This window comes from Bos grunniens, chromosome 1 (genome assembly GCF_055505025.1).
Source record: "Bos grunniens cultivar Pamir isolate PY7600 chromosome 1, Bosgru_T2T1.0, whole genome shotgun sequence".
NCBI classification, from domain to species: domain Eukaryota; kingdom Metazoa; phylum Chordata; class Mammalia; order Artiodactyla; family Bovidae; genus Bos; species Bos grunniens.
This window is the reverse complement of record NC_141165.1, coordinates 11,188,403-11,203,531: the sequence shown is the minus strand read 5'-3', so window position 1 is coordinate 11,203,531 and position 15,129 is coordinate 11,188,403. Positions and strand designations below refer to the sequence as shown.

Sequence of the window (15,129 nt, the reverse complement as noted above, 5' to 3'; positions counted from 1 at the left end):
AGGGTGACAATATACAGCCTTGTCGTACTCCTTTCCCAATTTTGAACCAGTCAGTTGTCCTACATAAGGTTCTAACCATATGTAGGGAAAGAGCAAATTAGCCAGGATGGCGTGGTCAGGGTCCTGCATCCCACGTTTTGTAAATACATGCTTTTGTAACAGTGGAGGTCACTCACAGCACTGTGCATGCACATCATGTTGTACTGCTTGGTCATGGACCACTTTTGTTCTGGAAACGTATATAAGCCCCACCTGAGAAATCCCCCTTTGCCACTACACCCGCCATCAGAGAATAAACACATGTCTGCAGTCCCTACGGTGCCTCAAGTTTTCTTCCAACCTCCCTGCTCGTGCCTTACCTACCCTGGGTTCAGCAAACGGTGTGAACCATGTAAGACACCACGTGAGGTTCTAATACCGCAGTGGTTTTCTGTCCCCTCCTCCGGTGGACCACGTTTTGTCAGAACTTTCCACTATGACCCATCCTTCTTGGGTGGCCCTGCATGGCATGGCTTATAGCTTCATTGAGTTACACAAGCCCCTTCACCACGACAAGGCTGTGATCCGTGAACGGAGTTGACATTAATTTGGGGAAATTCTCAGTCATTTTTTCAACTGTTTCTTCTCTCCCCGCCTCTCATTCTTCTCTTGATATTCTTGTTCTGTGTCTGTTACACCTTTTGTGTTCTGTAGCCCTTCAATGTGTTCCCTTTTTCAGCCTGTTTTATTTTGCTTTTCAGCTTTGGCAGTTTCTGTTTTCATTTCCTCAAGCTCAGGCTTGTTGCTCAGCTGAGAGTCCTTACTAACAAGCCCATCAAAGGCATCCTCCACTTCTGTTACATTGTTTTGCTCTTGAGCATTTATTTTTGGTTCTTTCTAAGAATTTCCCTTTCTCTGTTTACATTGCCCATCTGTTTTGCATGCTGTCTGCGTTGTCCATTGGAGCCCTTAGCATATTAATCATAGTTGTTAAGTTGATAATTACAGTTGCCTACTGTGTCTTCCTTTGTGGCTCAGTGGTAAAGAATCTGCTTGCAATGCAGGAGACCTGGGTTGGTAGGATCCCCTGGAGAAGGGAATGACAACCCACTCCAGTATTCTTGCCTGAAGAATTCCATGGACAGAGGAGCCTAGGGAGCTGCAGTCCATGGGGTCACAAGTAGTCTAACATAACTGAGTGACTAACACTTTCACTGTGTCTGAATCTGGTTCTAAGGTTTGCCTGTGGCTCTTGTAACTGTTCATATGTCTTTTTTCCTGATAGCCAGGTGTGATGACTGGATAAAGGGTCTGTGTAAACAGGCCTGTAGAGATATGGAGGGGGTTGCTCTGGGGTCTCAGTGTTGAGTGATCCTGGGCCTCTGGACTGTGAACCCCACAGGTGCTTCTCAAGTTTTTTCCCCTTTTAGGTGGGACAGGATCACTGGAGGGTGCTCGAATTGGATAGTATTCTTTCCCCAGCTGATTAGGCTCTGTTAAGTAGTCTCTCCTGATGGCAGACCCTGTTAAGAAGAACAGAATACTCTGGCGTATTTCCAATGGTTTCTTTTGAGCTTGTGAGAAGCACTGGGACTTCCCTCTGGTATTTACTGTGGGGACCCCGTGATGGGGCCTGCCTGGAGTCTTGGCCTCAGCTGTCCACACGGAGCCCCAGCAGCCTGTCAGCCTCGGTTCAGCTCCCTGCCTGGCCCTGGTTCCAGGGATGTTTCTGCTCTGGTGAGTTGCGATTCCCTGTGCAGCCCTTCCTTGACTTACAGTGAGGCTGCGTCCTGACAAACCCGTCCTAAGTTGAAAATACTGAGATCCAAAACGCACGTAACGCAGCTCAGCTCTTGAACGTCACAGTTGAGCCTCATTGTCTTAGACGTGCTCAGGGCACTCCCACTTGCCTACAGTTGGGCAAAATCATAACCAAAGCTTGTTGAAAACGAGTGCTGAATGTCTCATGTAGTCGACTGAATACTGTCCTGAAAGGGAGAGGCTGTCAGTGTGTGGACCGTTCACGCTCATGATCGCATGGCTGATGGGCGCTTGGCCTGTGTGGCACGTGGGTGTTACACTGCGTATCACTAGCTGGGAAAAGATCAAAATTCGAAGCATAGTTTTTACTGAATACCTATTGCCCTGTCATGAAGCTGAACCATCGTACGTCAGGGACCGTCTTACGGGCCTCTCAGTTTTTCCAATTTGAAGGTAGCCGTTTACTCTGTGACCTAGTTTCTCTTAATGGACTTCAGAAGAGTTGTTGACTTTTCATTTCAGCTTTTTACTTGTTAGGACAGAATGGCCACTTCCCCCAGGGCAGGAATGAAGCAGGAAGGGGTGCTCCCCTGTTCCTACTCAACATTGTCCTGGGAAATCTAACCATTGCAAGAGAGAAGGAAGAAATGGGAGCTAACAGAACGAAGGCACAGGAATAAACCCTGTTCTCAGACAGTGTGATTGCTTTTGTAGAAAATGCCAAGGAATCTCCCAAAAACTTTCCTAGACTAGTGAGCAAGTTTAAGACGATCATGGAGCACAGAGTCAGCATTCAAAAGGCAGTCACATGTTTATACACTAGCACTGTTCACGACTAGTTACAGTGGCTCCAGAATGATGACACTTGGGAAAACATGTTCAAGTTCCGGATGCTGACTCCACGTGATGCTGACCCACACGCATCGTTCATGAGCTGGAGACGGCCTTGTAAGGATGCCCCTTCTCTCCAGGTTCATCTGTAGATTTAATACAATTCCAATAAAAATTCAAGCAGGATTTTTTTTGTAGATACAGATAAGCTTATTGTAAAATTTATGTGCAGTGTAAATAAACTAGCCCTGGAGAAGAAAATGGCAATCTACTCCAGTATTATTGCCTGGAAAATCTCATGGACAGATGAGCCTGGCAGGCTGTAGTCCATAGGAGCACAAAGAGTCAGACATGACTGAGCACAGGCAGGCTAGAATAGCTGATACAGTTTAAAAAAGATATTTATTTGGCTGTGTCGGATCTTAGTTGGGGATCTTTGTCATGGCATGTAGGATTTTATTTCCCTGACCAGGGATGGAACCTGGGCCCCCTGCATTAGGAACGCAGAGTCTTAGCCGCATAACCACCAGGAAAATGCCACACTTTTTAAAAGAAGAACGAAATTGGAAGAACTGTAATACCTGACTTTAGTATAAAGCTGTGGTGGTCAAGACTGTGAACCTGGTGAAGTGATAGACATGTAAGCCAGTGGAACAGAATGGATAGTAGATTCCTGCAAATGTGGTCAGCTGATTCTTAACAGAGGAACAGAGTTAATTTAATGAAGAAAAGATAGTCTTTTCAACAAATTATATTGGAAGAGTTAGCCATCCATAAACCAAAAAAAGCTTCAACTTTAAGCCTCATACCTCATCTTGAACAATGAACTCAAAATTGATTATATCTAGTTGTGTAAATATAAAACTGTAAAACTTTTGGAAGAAATCATAGAAAATGTTCATGATTAGTCAAAGGGTTTTTTGACTCCAAAAGCATACTCTATTAAAGGAAAAGTTGATAAATTGGACTTCATCAAAATTAAAAAGTCTGCTCTGTAAAAGACAATGTTAAGAAAATGAAAAAAGGCCAACCAGGAGAAAATATTTGCAGCTCACATGTGCACCCTGACATGTGAAGAAGCCTCAGAATTCAGCACCCCCGAGGGGCTCCTGGGGCTCTTGCTGCTTTTGACATGAGGGTCACATGACCCCTGAGGGCTCCTGGGGCTCTTGCTGCTTTTGACATGAGGGTCACATGACCTCTGTGGCACTCCTGCTTTGCTGTTTCACATTTTTGAGAAGTGACTTCAGTCAACCTAAAGGGTGGTGAAAGTTCTGAGAATACCTCAGACCAGAGTGATACTGTTTGAGAGTTAAGACCCCAAAACACGGTGACAGCTGTCTCCTGGGTGGGCAGGGTGGGCGAGAGGGCAAGTTCCCTGACCGTTGGCCGTGCCCAGTTCTGAGGAGTGGTGTGGGCCAGTGGGCTTAAACCCAGGCTGTGACTGAACTCGGTGACCACTGTGGTGACGGTGTAAGAGAAGCCCTCCGGTGAGCTGGCGGCTCGTCCTGTCTGTGACGGTCCCCGGGATATGAGTGCCGTGGCGGGGGCAGGGCGGTGGGAGCAGACGCCATCTCAGTCACTGTGTCTCCTATATGCCTCCCTCCACGCAGTTTGAGTTCATGATCGAGTCCATCTTGTATGCCCGGGACGCCTGGCTGAAGGAGGATGGGGTCATCTGGCCGACCACAGCCGCCCTGCACCTGGTGCCCTGCAGCGCTGACAAGGACTACCGGAGCAAGGTGCTCTTCTGGGACAATGCCTATGAGTTCGACCTCAGCCCTCTCAAGTGAGTGTGGGCTCCTGGCCTCCAGGGCACGAACCCTAAGCCAGACCCTAACCTCAGTGAGTGCCCTCAGGCAAGCGTGGGGCTCCCGGCCTGTGGGACCAAACCCCATGCCAGACCCGAACCTCAGTGAGTGCCCTCAGGCAAGCGTGGGGCTCCCGGCCTGTGGGACCGAACCCCATGCCAGACCCGAACCTCAGTGAGTGCCCTCAGGCAAGCGTGGGGCTCCCGGCCTGTGGGACCGAACCCCAGGCCAGACCCTAACCTCAGTGAGTGCCCTCAGGCAAGCGTGGGGCTCCCGGCCTGTGGGACCAAACCCCAGGCCAGACCCTAACCTCAGTGAGTGCCCTCAGGCGGGCATCAGGCTCCCGGCCTGTGGGACCAAATCCCAGGCCAGACGCGAACCTCAGTGAGTGCCCTCAGGCAAGCGTGGGGCTCCCGGCCTGTGGGACCAAACCCCAGGCCAGACCCGAACCTCAGTGAGTGACCTCAGGCAAGCGTCAGGTTCCCGTGCCTGCAGGGGCACAGGCCGCAGGGCTAGAAAACCCTCACTGCTGGGAGTTCAGCTTGTTCACATGACTGAGAAGTCTGCCTATTGCCTTACCGGCCTTTAAGCTGATAACAGAATTGAAATGGCCTGTTTATAAGGCCCCAAACATGATAGGAAACATAAGGTAACGTGGGCCGTTAAAACAGACAGATGATCCCATTAAGAGCCAAGAGTGTTTAATAAGGGTCGGAAAATGTGTTAGTGGAGTCTCTGCTGGCCTTTGTCACAGAAAGCAGTGCCCCAGAATTTGTGGTGGCTCTCCTGGTTCCTGTCTTACGGTCATGCCTGTGGCAGAGCTTCAGGTTTTGACACAAAAGGTCTCCTCACAAGGGCCTCCTGTTTCTTGCATTTCCTCCTCGAGAAGGATGATGTGTGTATGGCTGCCTCCCCTCCGAGGGTGCCAGGAGGCAGGAGGGGAGGCCTCGCAGTTGTCCTGGGGCCAGGGAAGGGCCCCTCATCAGAGATGGCTGCTCACCTACCAGATGACCAGGTAGGGCTTGGCAGTAAGATGGGGGCCTCTGGGCCTTTCTGTTTTTTATTAAAAACTCAAAAAACAAGCGGAGAAGGCAATGGCACCCCACTCCAGTAGTTTTGCTTGGAAAATCCCATGGATGGAGAAGCCTGGTGGGCTGCAGTCCATGGGGTCACTAGAGTTGGACACGACTGAGCGACTTCACTTTCACTTTTCACTTTCATGCATTGGAAAAGGAAATGGCAACCCACTCCAGTGTTCTTGCCTGGAGAATCCCAGGGACAGGGGAGCCTGGTGGGCTGCCATCTATGGGGTCGCACAGAGTTGGACACGACTGAAGCGACTTAGCAGCAGCAGCAGCAGCAAAAAAAAAGAAAAAAATATCGGTGTAGAGGTATGGAATCTTCCCTCATGTGTTGAATCATCGTATTCTCAACCCAAATCCGAAAGTGGGTGGAGAGGGGAGTCTCCGACAGCGGCTCTGTGGTTCGTGCAGGACTGATGTGGCGGGAGCGAGGGAAGGTCTGGAAAGGGCAGGGGGCTTCTTGTGTTGCCTGGTGTTAATGTCTGGTAAAGTGACCAGGGAGGGCAGAGGAAGCTCTGAGCAGGGCCTGCAGTGTCTGGAACAGGGCACTGTGAACTGGGCGTGGGAGGACTGTGGCTGTGCATTTCCCAGGGACGTTGGTTGGCCCCTTGGAGGAGACGTGTTCTCTCGCACCATTCACTGAAATTTAATTTCCCGTGGCTTCCGTGTCCTCCGGGTGTGTCAGTGGGACACAGAAGGATGTGCCTGTGGCTCCCATTCTCGGCCACTGCCCACCAGAGCCAGCCTCCTCGGCCCTGCCTTTTGCTCTCGGGGCTGCAGACAGTGAGTTAGGATTCCTGCTAACACAGAGGAGGGAGCGAGACAGCCTGAGATGGGGGCTACGTCATCTCAGATGCTGAGCACTTACTTTTTCCCCCCAGATCTTTAGCAATTAAGGAGTTTTTTTCGAAGCCCAAGTATAACCACATTTTGAAACCAGACGACTGTCTCTCTGAGCCATGCACCATATTACAGTTGGACATGAGAACCGTGCAGGTCGCCGACCTTGAGGTGAGCAGACATGACCCTTCCTTCCTTCCCCACGTAATCATTCAAGTAAATGAGTTAGATGTGTTGCTCTTGATTTTCCCACATTCTTTTTAATCTATTCTGATTTTGTTTTTAGTATTTTTTGGTTATTTTCTTTATAGCTAACCTCTTTAACATCTTCAGTTATTTTTAGATTTATGTTTCATATTCTCAGCTTGTTCAAATGTGGATAAATTACGTGTCATGATAGGATTTGGATTAAAATTTTTTCCTAAGTTTTTTATCTCCCACTGATGACAAAATTCTTAAAATTCTCTTACTTACCATTTGTGGCCATGAGGTGGCATGTGTGGATTCTGGACAACCCCGTTTTAAGGGGTCCCTCCAAAGCGGAAGGACCCTCTTATGGAGCTTACAATACAAAACCATGTGCAGACTAAACCTGAGGCTTCAATTCATTTTGGGATCATAGAGACTCAATCTGGAATTTCCTGTTTATGCAGAGAATTGAGAAAGTGTCCTGCTTAGATTTGGGGACAGAAAATCAGGACAATGAGACCTAGATTGCTCCAGACCTTTCTGATTGTCTGCAGCATTTAAGTTGCAAGTTGTAACGTTTCCTTTCTCTGGGTTTTTGACATGTTCGGCTAAATTAGCAAGCTACGGATTTGTGTCGTAGCTACTGAAGTAGGCAGTGTGGCTGCCTGGGGTGGTGTTGTAGGTCTTGGATGGCCACGTGGAGGTGGCCACAGCCCATGGGTCCCGTGCACCCAGGGCCTGCACCCACTTCTCACCCGTTGCCTTGAACACAGATGATGAAAGGGGAGCTTCACTTTGATATACAGAAGGCAGGCATGCTGCATGGATTCACAGCCTGGTTCAGCGTCCAGTTTCAGAACCTGGAGGAGGACGAGCCACAGCTGGTGCTGAGCACTGGCCCGCTGCACCCGTGAGTGTGCCACCCCATCCCCACCGTGGGTCACAGAGGAGGCCTGACAGAGTCACGAATGTAAAGAGCTAGACATGTCAGAAGTGGACCCAAATCTCTCCAGACCCGGCCGAGCGCGAGGCCAGGCATGTGGGTGGTGCGTGGGTGCTGGGCAGGGCTGTGTGCGGAGGTGAGTCCGGGTCGCCTTGGCCCCTGCACAGGTAGGGGAGCCCCTGATGCCCTGGATGGTCAGCCTCCACCTTCTCTCCGTGGCCCCACTGCTGCTGCAGCTCAGTTGCAAGGGCTTTTCCTCTGACTCTTGGAGAAGGCGGATGTTTCCTGAGATACGATTTTCATGTAGTAACATTTCAGAGTTGCACGCCTGCCCCTGCGTGTGGGGATGCAAGCTTGTGTTGTCTGTCTGTGGGGCTAGACGCAGCAGCCCCTGGAGCACTGCCTTCACGTGGGGACTCCACTCCCCTCCACATGACCCTGCTACTTGTCTGCACCGTGTGGTTGGCAGAAGTGACACAGCCTCAGGGAGGGTGGTGGCCTCCTGGGTCAGACCCCACTGTGGCCTTTGGGCCGGGGAGGACCTGGGCATCCTCTGTGAACGTTGAGCAGGAGAAGGACCTGAATGGCCAGAGTGGACTCCAGCCGGGCCTCCTCCCAGACCGGTGAACCGGGTATGCCTGACGTTTCCCACTCGAGCGTTGGGTGGGGATCGTCCACACTCAGGTGGTATGGGGATGGGGATGAGGGAACATGTGGGCTGCGGAAAGGATACCACCACTGTGGCTGAGGTGGGGTGCCTTTGCATCAGAGAGAATGTGACAGAAGAGCAAGAGGCCACAGAGACCCTTAGTGCTGGGTGTGCCTGGGCCCACACCAGGCACTCGTGTGTCTGAGCCATAGAACTTGCAGAGTTTGGGGTGTCTCTGCTCACCCAGTGCTGCACTTGTCTTGCTCACACTCAGCCAAATTCAGAGAAGTAATGACTTCTTTTGGGCATGATTTCATGAGTGTGAATCTCTCTCTAACTGCACCAACTAGGACTGTGGGAGTCACAGTTCAGGGTCAGTGGCTTTGGGTAGGCGCTGCTGTGCCAGCTCATGGAGGCTGGGTTGACCCAGAGAGGGGCCAGGACCTGTGTCTGGCCACACGCCCTTGTGGCTTGTCTACCTCAGGTACCAGGGAATCTGAGCAGCATCCAACAGCTGCATCCACCCACCTCCCCACCCAGGTCGTGACCCCACCTGGGTCCTGTGCAGCCGTCTGATCCCGGGGCGGAGGTGTGGGGGGTCCCATGGCCTCCCCAGAGGGGGCAGGCTTAGATGGCCCCACGGCCTGTCTTGCAGCACCACCCACTGGAAGCAGGTGCTGTTCATGATGGATGAGCCCGTCCCCGTCCTCGTGGGAGACATGGTCACGGGCGCAGTGGTGTTGCAGAGGAACCCCGTGTGGAGGCGACACATGTCTGTCACCCTGAGCTGGTCCATCACTTCTGCACAAGACCCTACGTTGCAGAAAGTAAGATATGTAGCTCTAGAGTCTTGTGCTCTGATGCTGTCCTGAAGGTGGCGGGTCTGTGGTGGTCACAGTGGTGGGTGCCTGTTCCCACCCCAGCAGACTCTGTGCCGGAGCTGGTCTGGGTTATTTTTCTAATCCTCATGGCAGGAGGCGGACCCTCCTGTTCACAGGAAGCAGAGGTGCAGGAAGCTAAGTTCTCCCTGTGAGACTCGGCTGGTCAGTGAGAACAGAGACCAGGAGACTCAGGGTGCAGAGAGAGCCGAGGGCTGGGCCAAGCGCGGCCTTGCTCACAGCGTGTGCCTTGCCATGGCCGCCGTGGATGTGTGGTGGAGCCGTGTCCTGGCTGAGGCTGCAGTGAGCATGGCTGGCGGGGCCTTGTGGCTCGTGGCTCACAGAGGCCACTGAGAATCCTCTTCCTCACTCAGGTTCATGCAGGAGAGAGAATAATCAAGCAGACCATTTTGTGCTTGGCTTTATGCTGAAAGTTGAAATGCTTGTCATTAAAAGAAAAGCCTTCACCTGAATGCCAGCCTCTTGTCCAATATTAAATTATTATTAGGAAATACTGCATGTTAATGAAACTGACGTGATTTGCTGTCTGATTGGTTTGTTTTCATTTCCTCTGTCTTTCTCAGGTTGGGGAGAAAGTCTTTCCCATCTGGAGATGACAGAGCAGCTCTGTGGGGGATGTCCACTGCATCTTGGGGGACATACGTGACTCTGAGGAGTCACTCCTGGACGGATGCGTGTCCTGGGAAAGCCATGGACTTACTCCAGGTTGGGGTGGTGACTCCCACACGCACGGGCTCGGGGCTTCAGGGTCCTCCCCATACGCCCGGCACCGGGGGCCCACCGTCACCATTGTCACTGCCCTGCCTGTCCTGAAACCTGGGCTGTGTTTCCAGCGTCCACTGTGGTTAGTTGGTGGCCCACTCCCTCAGCCAGGCCAGTCCTGAGCTCACGGGATATGAGTGTCCACCCTGTGCTCTGAAGGTGGCTGTCATGCATCGTGTGTGCGTCTGTCCTTCCCGCCCTTGGCTCATCGCTCAGCTCACGGACGTGGGGTCCCAGATCGTCGCAAGAGCTGGAGGTGTGATGCACGTTGTGGGGCTCTGCATGGGGTAGTCCACTTGTAGAGACGTCTTCCAGATAAGTTATGGGTCGGCACATAGGACATGCTCAATAAATATTTTTTAATAAATGAATGGCGGTGTATATCCTGTTTCTGTGCACATAACATTTTTTCAGAAGCACGGGTCACATTATGTGCATTGCTTTATAACCTTTTTGGTGTGTGTGATTTTGATTTTTAGTTAACTTTTTATTGAAATATAAATTATATACCCCAAATTGCACAAGTCATGAGTATACAGATGGATGAAGTTTCACAAAGTAGGCACATGTGTAACCAGCCCTCAGGCCAAGACCCTTCAGCACGCTGGCGGCCCCCAGTGCCCCTCCCACCCCCAACCACCGCTAAGGGTGATGCCGGCTTCTGTGACCAGAGACTTTAGCCTGGCTTCCAACATTGTGTGAATGGGATTGTACATTGTGAACTTGCTGTCGGCTGAATGTTTTATGTCCTCACGAAGCTCCTGTGTTGAAAACGAATCCCCAGTAAGGTGGTGTTAGGATGATTCCATCATGAGAATGGAGTCCCACGAATGTATTTCATGCCCAGAGGTCCAGAGGCAAAAGGCCTATTGTGCTGTGACCCATGGAATCACACAAGTCTGTCCTTAAACACAGTGATAGGATGGGGGCAAGACAGACACTGCTGTTCTGATGGGAGGTTGGGAGCAGTCAGACAGTGAGGGGTCCCAGGCACATCCAGACACAGCAGAGTGAGTTCCATCAGCTCGTAAGGCTGGACAGGAATCCTCTGGTTTGATGCTCTGCCTTCCAGGCCCACCGGGTGGCAGTAACCCTTCTGCTCCAGCCACCCAATCAACTCGCTTTGACAATGCCACCCCCGAGACCTTGGGCTGCGTCATTCCAATGAAACCAGAGAGATACCCCTCCTTCCTGCCCTGTGAAGGGGAAGCAGCCTTACCTCACCTGGGCAGGGGGTTGGGGCGCGGGGATTGGGGGCGGTGGGTGGTAGCAGTGGCAGCCCTGGTGACCCTGAGTCGCCGCTGGGGGTCACTCTTCCCTTTCTTTGAAGGAGAATGATGTTTGCAGCTGAGCCAGTCTGTGCTGTTAAATCCAATGGTTGATGCCTTTTTCTTCCTGCTTTAATATTTGCGCTTTGTCTTTGGTTTCAGCTGTTTTAGTACATTGTTTCTTGGAGCTCCTTGAATCTGTGAGCTGATATTGTTTGTCAGTCTTAGGAAATTCTGGGCCATTCTTACTTTACATGTTCTTGCACTACTGTCTGTCTTGTGTGTATGAAGTTGTTGACACATTTGTTGGAAGGTGTTCGCTGGCCCCATGTGACTGATGGTCATCCTGCCTGCTTTCTGCCGACCCCCTTTGCCTCCCAGTCCTGTCTTCCGCTGCATCTGATCCTGGGCTCCCCGGTACTTCCCTGGCGTCAGTCCTGGGGGAGTGTGAGTCCTCAGGACACAGAGCCCTGCCTCCCCCAGCACCTGGGAGAACCAAGCAGATGGTCCAGACGGGCTGGCAGCCCAGGGGGACGTTCAGACCTGAGTCAGGCAGGTGCAGGGCTCTTCCTGTGCTGTGTGTGGGAGCTGCCCTCAACGGTAGCTTCCGGGCTGGTATGCAGTTGGCTGTCAGAGCTGTGGTGGAGGCTGTGGGTGTGAGCCTTGAGGACAGCTGCCTTTGGGAAAGGCTGGTGACCTTCCTTAGAACCACCAGAGGTGAAGTGTGGGTGGGGGGCCTAGATGGAAACTGAGATCGAGGTGGGGTTTAGACCAGCTCGAGCAATGGGATGGGAGCCAGAGCACGTGGGTGGACATTATACAACTTCCAGGGGGATAGGTAGGGACTTCCTGAGAGGGGGAGGCCAGGCTTGGAGCTGGATGGTGGGTCCCGAATCCCAGAGGTTGAAGGCGTTATCCTCCATAGTGAGGACCCTGGGTCGTGCCCCAGCCATGCTGGGGCCTCTCCTATGACGTGAGAGGCCAGCGAGTGCAGACACTGAGGACGCAGGTCTCAGGAGGAAGTTCAAAGAGAGGGCAAAGGTTAGATGTAATGGCCAGGGAGGAGGACCACCATGGATGGGGAAGACAAAGTGGGCGGTGAGCCGGGATCAGAGGCCCCAGTCCTTACCTCCTTTCTCCGCAGTCCTTTGCTAGGCAGGCACCCATGGCCCTCACCTCTCATTCAGCCAGGATTCTCCGCTCCAGAGTCGAGTGCCTGGAGGCGAGTCTGCAGGTGCCAGTGCTGCCCTCAGAGATGTAACTGGATGGAACATTCCCTCTACTTTGGTTGAAGATGTTACCACTAATCTAGATTTAAAAGGCACTTTATCCTCGGTGAGATAATGTACAGATATTTATGTCTAAAATGATGACAGGGCTTCCCTCATGGTCCAGTGGTTAAAGAATCTGCTTTGCAATGTAGGGGATACCGGTTCGATCTCTGGACAGGGAAGATTCCACATGCCACAGGGCAACTAAGCCCACGCGCCACAACTACTGAGCCTGTGCTCTGGAGCCTGTGCTCTGCAACAAGATGAGCACCGCAATGAAAGCCCGTGCGTCACAACTAGAGAGCAACCCCTGCTTGCTGCAACTGAAGAAAGCCCACATGCAGCAACAATGACCCAGTGCAGCCAAAAATAATAAATAATTAATTAAAATAATGACAGAACACAGTTTTCTACACCATCAGTTCAGTTCATTTGCTCAGTCGTGTCCGACTCTTTATGACCCCGTGGACTGCAGAATGCCAGGCTTCCCTGTCCATCACCAACTCTCAGAGCTTGCTCAAACTCGTGTCCATCGAGTCACTGATGCCATCCAACCATCTTTGTCATTTCCTTTGTCATCCTCTTCTCCTCCTGCCTTCAATCTTTCCCAGCATCAGGGTCTTTTCAAATCAGTCAGCTCTTCACATCAGATGGCCAAAGTATTGGAGCTTCAGCTTCAGCATTAGTCCTGCCAAAGAGTATTCAAGACTGATTGACTTTAGGATTGACTTGTTTGATCTCCTTGCTGTCCAAGAGACTGAGTCTTCTCCAACACCACAGTTCAAAAGCATCAATTCTTTGGCACTCAGCTTTCTTGATAGTTCAATTCTCACATCCATACATCACTACTGGAAAAACCTTAACTATACTAGACAGACCTTTGTTGGCAAAGTAATATCTCTGCTTTTTAATATGCTGTCTAGGTTGGTGATAGCTTTTCTTCCAAGGAGCAAGTGTCTTTTAATTTCATGGTTGCAGTCACCATATGCAGTGATTTTGGAGCCCCCAAAAATAGTCTCTCACTATTCCCATTGGTTCCCCATCTATTTGCCATGAAGTGATGGGACCAGATGCTATGATCTTAGTTTTCTGAATGTTGAGTTTTAAGCCAACTTTTTCCCACTCTTCTTTTTCACTTTCATCAAGAGATTCTAGTTCTTCTTCGCTTTCTGCCATAAAGGTGGTGTCATCTGTGTATCTGAGGTTATTGATATTTCTCCTGGAAATCTTGATCCCATCTTGTGCTTCATGCAGCCCAGCATTTTGCATGATGTACCCTGCATAGAAGTTAAATAAGCAGGGTAACAACATATAGCCTTGACGAACTCCTTTCCCAATTTGGAACCAGTTCGTTGTTCCATGTCCAATTCTGTTGCTTCTGCATACAGATTTCTCAGGAGGTAGGTAAAGTGGTCTGGTATTCCCATCTCTTTCAGAATTTTCCACAGTTTGTTGTGATCCACACAGTCAAAGGCTTTGGCGTAGTCAATAAAGCAGAAATAGATGTTTTTCTGGAACTCTCTTGCTTTTTTGATGATCTGCCAAATGTTGCTACACTGTAATAAGTTTTAATCAGATACCAATAGGAGCAACCTAAAAGTCTACATTTCTAAAAATGAAGTTTAAAAAAAGACTTAAACTGCTCGTTGTTGTTGTTGTTCAGTTGTGTCTGACTCTTTGTGACCCTATGAACTACAACATGCCAGGCTTCCCTGTCCTTTACTGTCCCCTGGAACTTGCTCAAACTCATGTCCATTGAGTTGGTGATGCCATCCAACAATCTCATCCTCTGTTGTGCCCTGGTCCTCATGCCCTCAATCTTTCCCAGCATCAGGGTCTTTCCCAATGAATCGGCTCTTTGCATCACATGGCCAAAATATTGGAGCTTCAGCTTCAGTCCTTCCAGTGAATATTCAGGGTTGATTTCCTTTAGGATTGATTGGTTTGATCTCCTTGCTGTCCAAGGGACTCTCAAGAGTCTTCTCCAGCACCACAGTTCGAAAGCATCAATTCTTCAGTGCTCAAAAGACCACTCATGTTACACAAAATTGGACATTTGAATGTTCTACTAGTTTTTGTTCCTGATGACACTGCACTAAACATATTTCTGGATCTGCCTCTTATTCAGCCTGTGCATGTGCCTGGCACAGGGGTGAGTGCCTGGTGTGGGGCTGGGGTGTGGGACCCCTCAGCTGTGCCTTGCATCCCCCTCCCCAGAGTCCCCTCCCCACCCAGCCTTGAGCTGAGAACTGTTTTTTCTGTATCCACTGAGAAAACAAAGCAACTGTAAGAGGAATCCCTCCCTTTGGGCTGGTCAGTGCACAGTGCCATGCAGAGAGCGTCCCCATGCTTACCTCAAGGGTGATAGAGGCTGTTGGTCTGGATGTCTGTGGTGGGGGGTGGGTGGCGGTGGTAAGAAGAGGCAGCTCTGAGGAGGTGGCTTGAGGGAAGGGCCCCTGTGGTGGGGCTGGCAGCCTCTGGGTGCCTGTCTGTCCTGGGTCCCCCACCTCAACTTTGCCCTGGGAGTCTCCCAGCAAAGCTGAAAAGCTGCAGAACCCTCAGTGGATGTTGTTCACAGTCTGACCAGCCTTCAAGGGCCCAACTCCGGCAGCCACGCTGGGGACAGACTCGACCCCTCCAGCTCTGGATGGAGCACAGGTGAGGCCCTGTGTTCTGGGTGGGTCGTGTTGAGGGGGACATGCCACTGGACAGAGGGAGAATGGAGAGAAATGAGTGAGGATGCAGGTCTTCAAGCTGAGGGGACTTTCTGAGTGCCACATGGAGCACACTGGGGGAAGTACACCAGGAAAGGCTCATTTCAGAACCCCAGTGTTGAAGACAAGT

General features: G+C 51.0%; 1 protein-coding gene across 13 annotated transcripts in view; it reads left to right on the top strand.

Moving 5' to 3' along the window:
* PRMT2 (protein arginine methyltransferase 2) overlaps positions 1-10,117 on the top strand; it is a 45,504-nt gene extending 35,387 nt beyond the window's left edge. For 5 of the 13 annotated variants that reach the window (XM_086416017.1, XM_086416294.1, XM_086416211.1 and 2 more), the window contains 5 exons: positions 4,185-4,360; positions 6,346-6,475; positions 7,267-7,403; positions 8,741-8,912; positions 9,548-10,117. In XM_086416017.1, the coding sequence (XP_086272143.1) occupies positions 4,185-4,360; positions 6,346-6,475; positions 7,267-7,403; positions 8,741-8,912; positions 9,548-9,580 (648 nt within the window). In that variant the 3' untranslated portion in view covers positions 9,581-10,117. Of the gene's footprint in view, positions 1-624; positions 1,717-4,184; positions 4,361-5,615; positions 6,248-6,345; positions 6,476-7,266; positions 7,404-8,006; positions 8,069-8,740; positions 8,913-9,547 lie in introns of those variants that run through there. The other 8 variants (XR_015170083.1, XR_015170029.1, XR_015169996.1 and 5 more) reach the window with 5 other exon arrangements.
* The last annotated feature ends 5,012 nt before the right edge of the window (positions 10,118-15,129 follow it).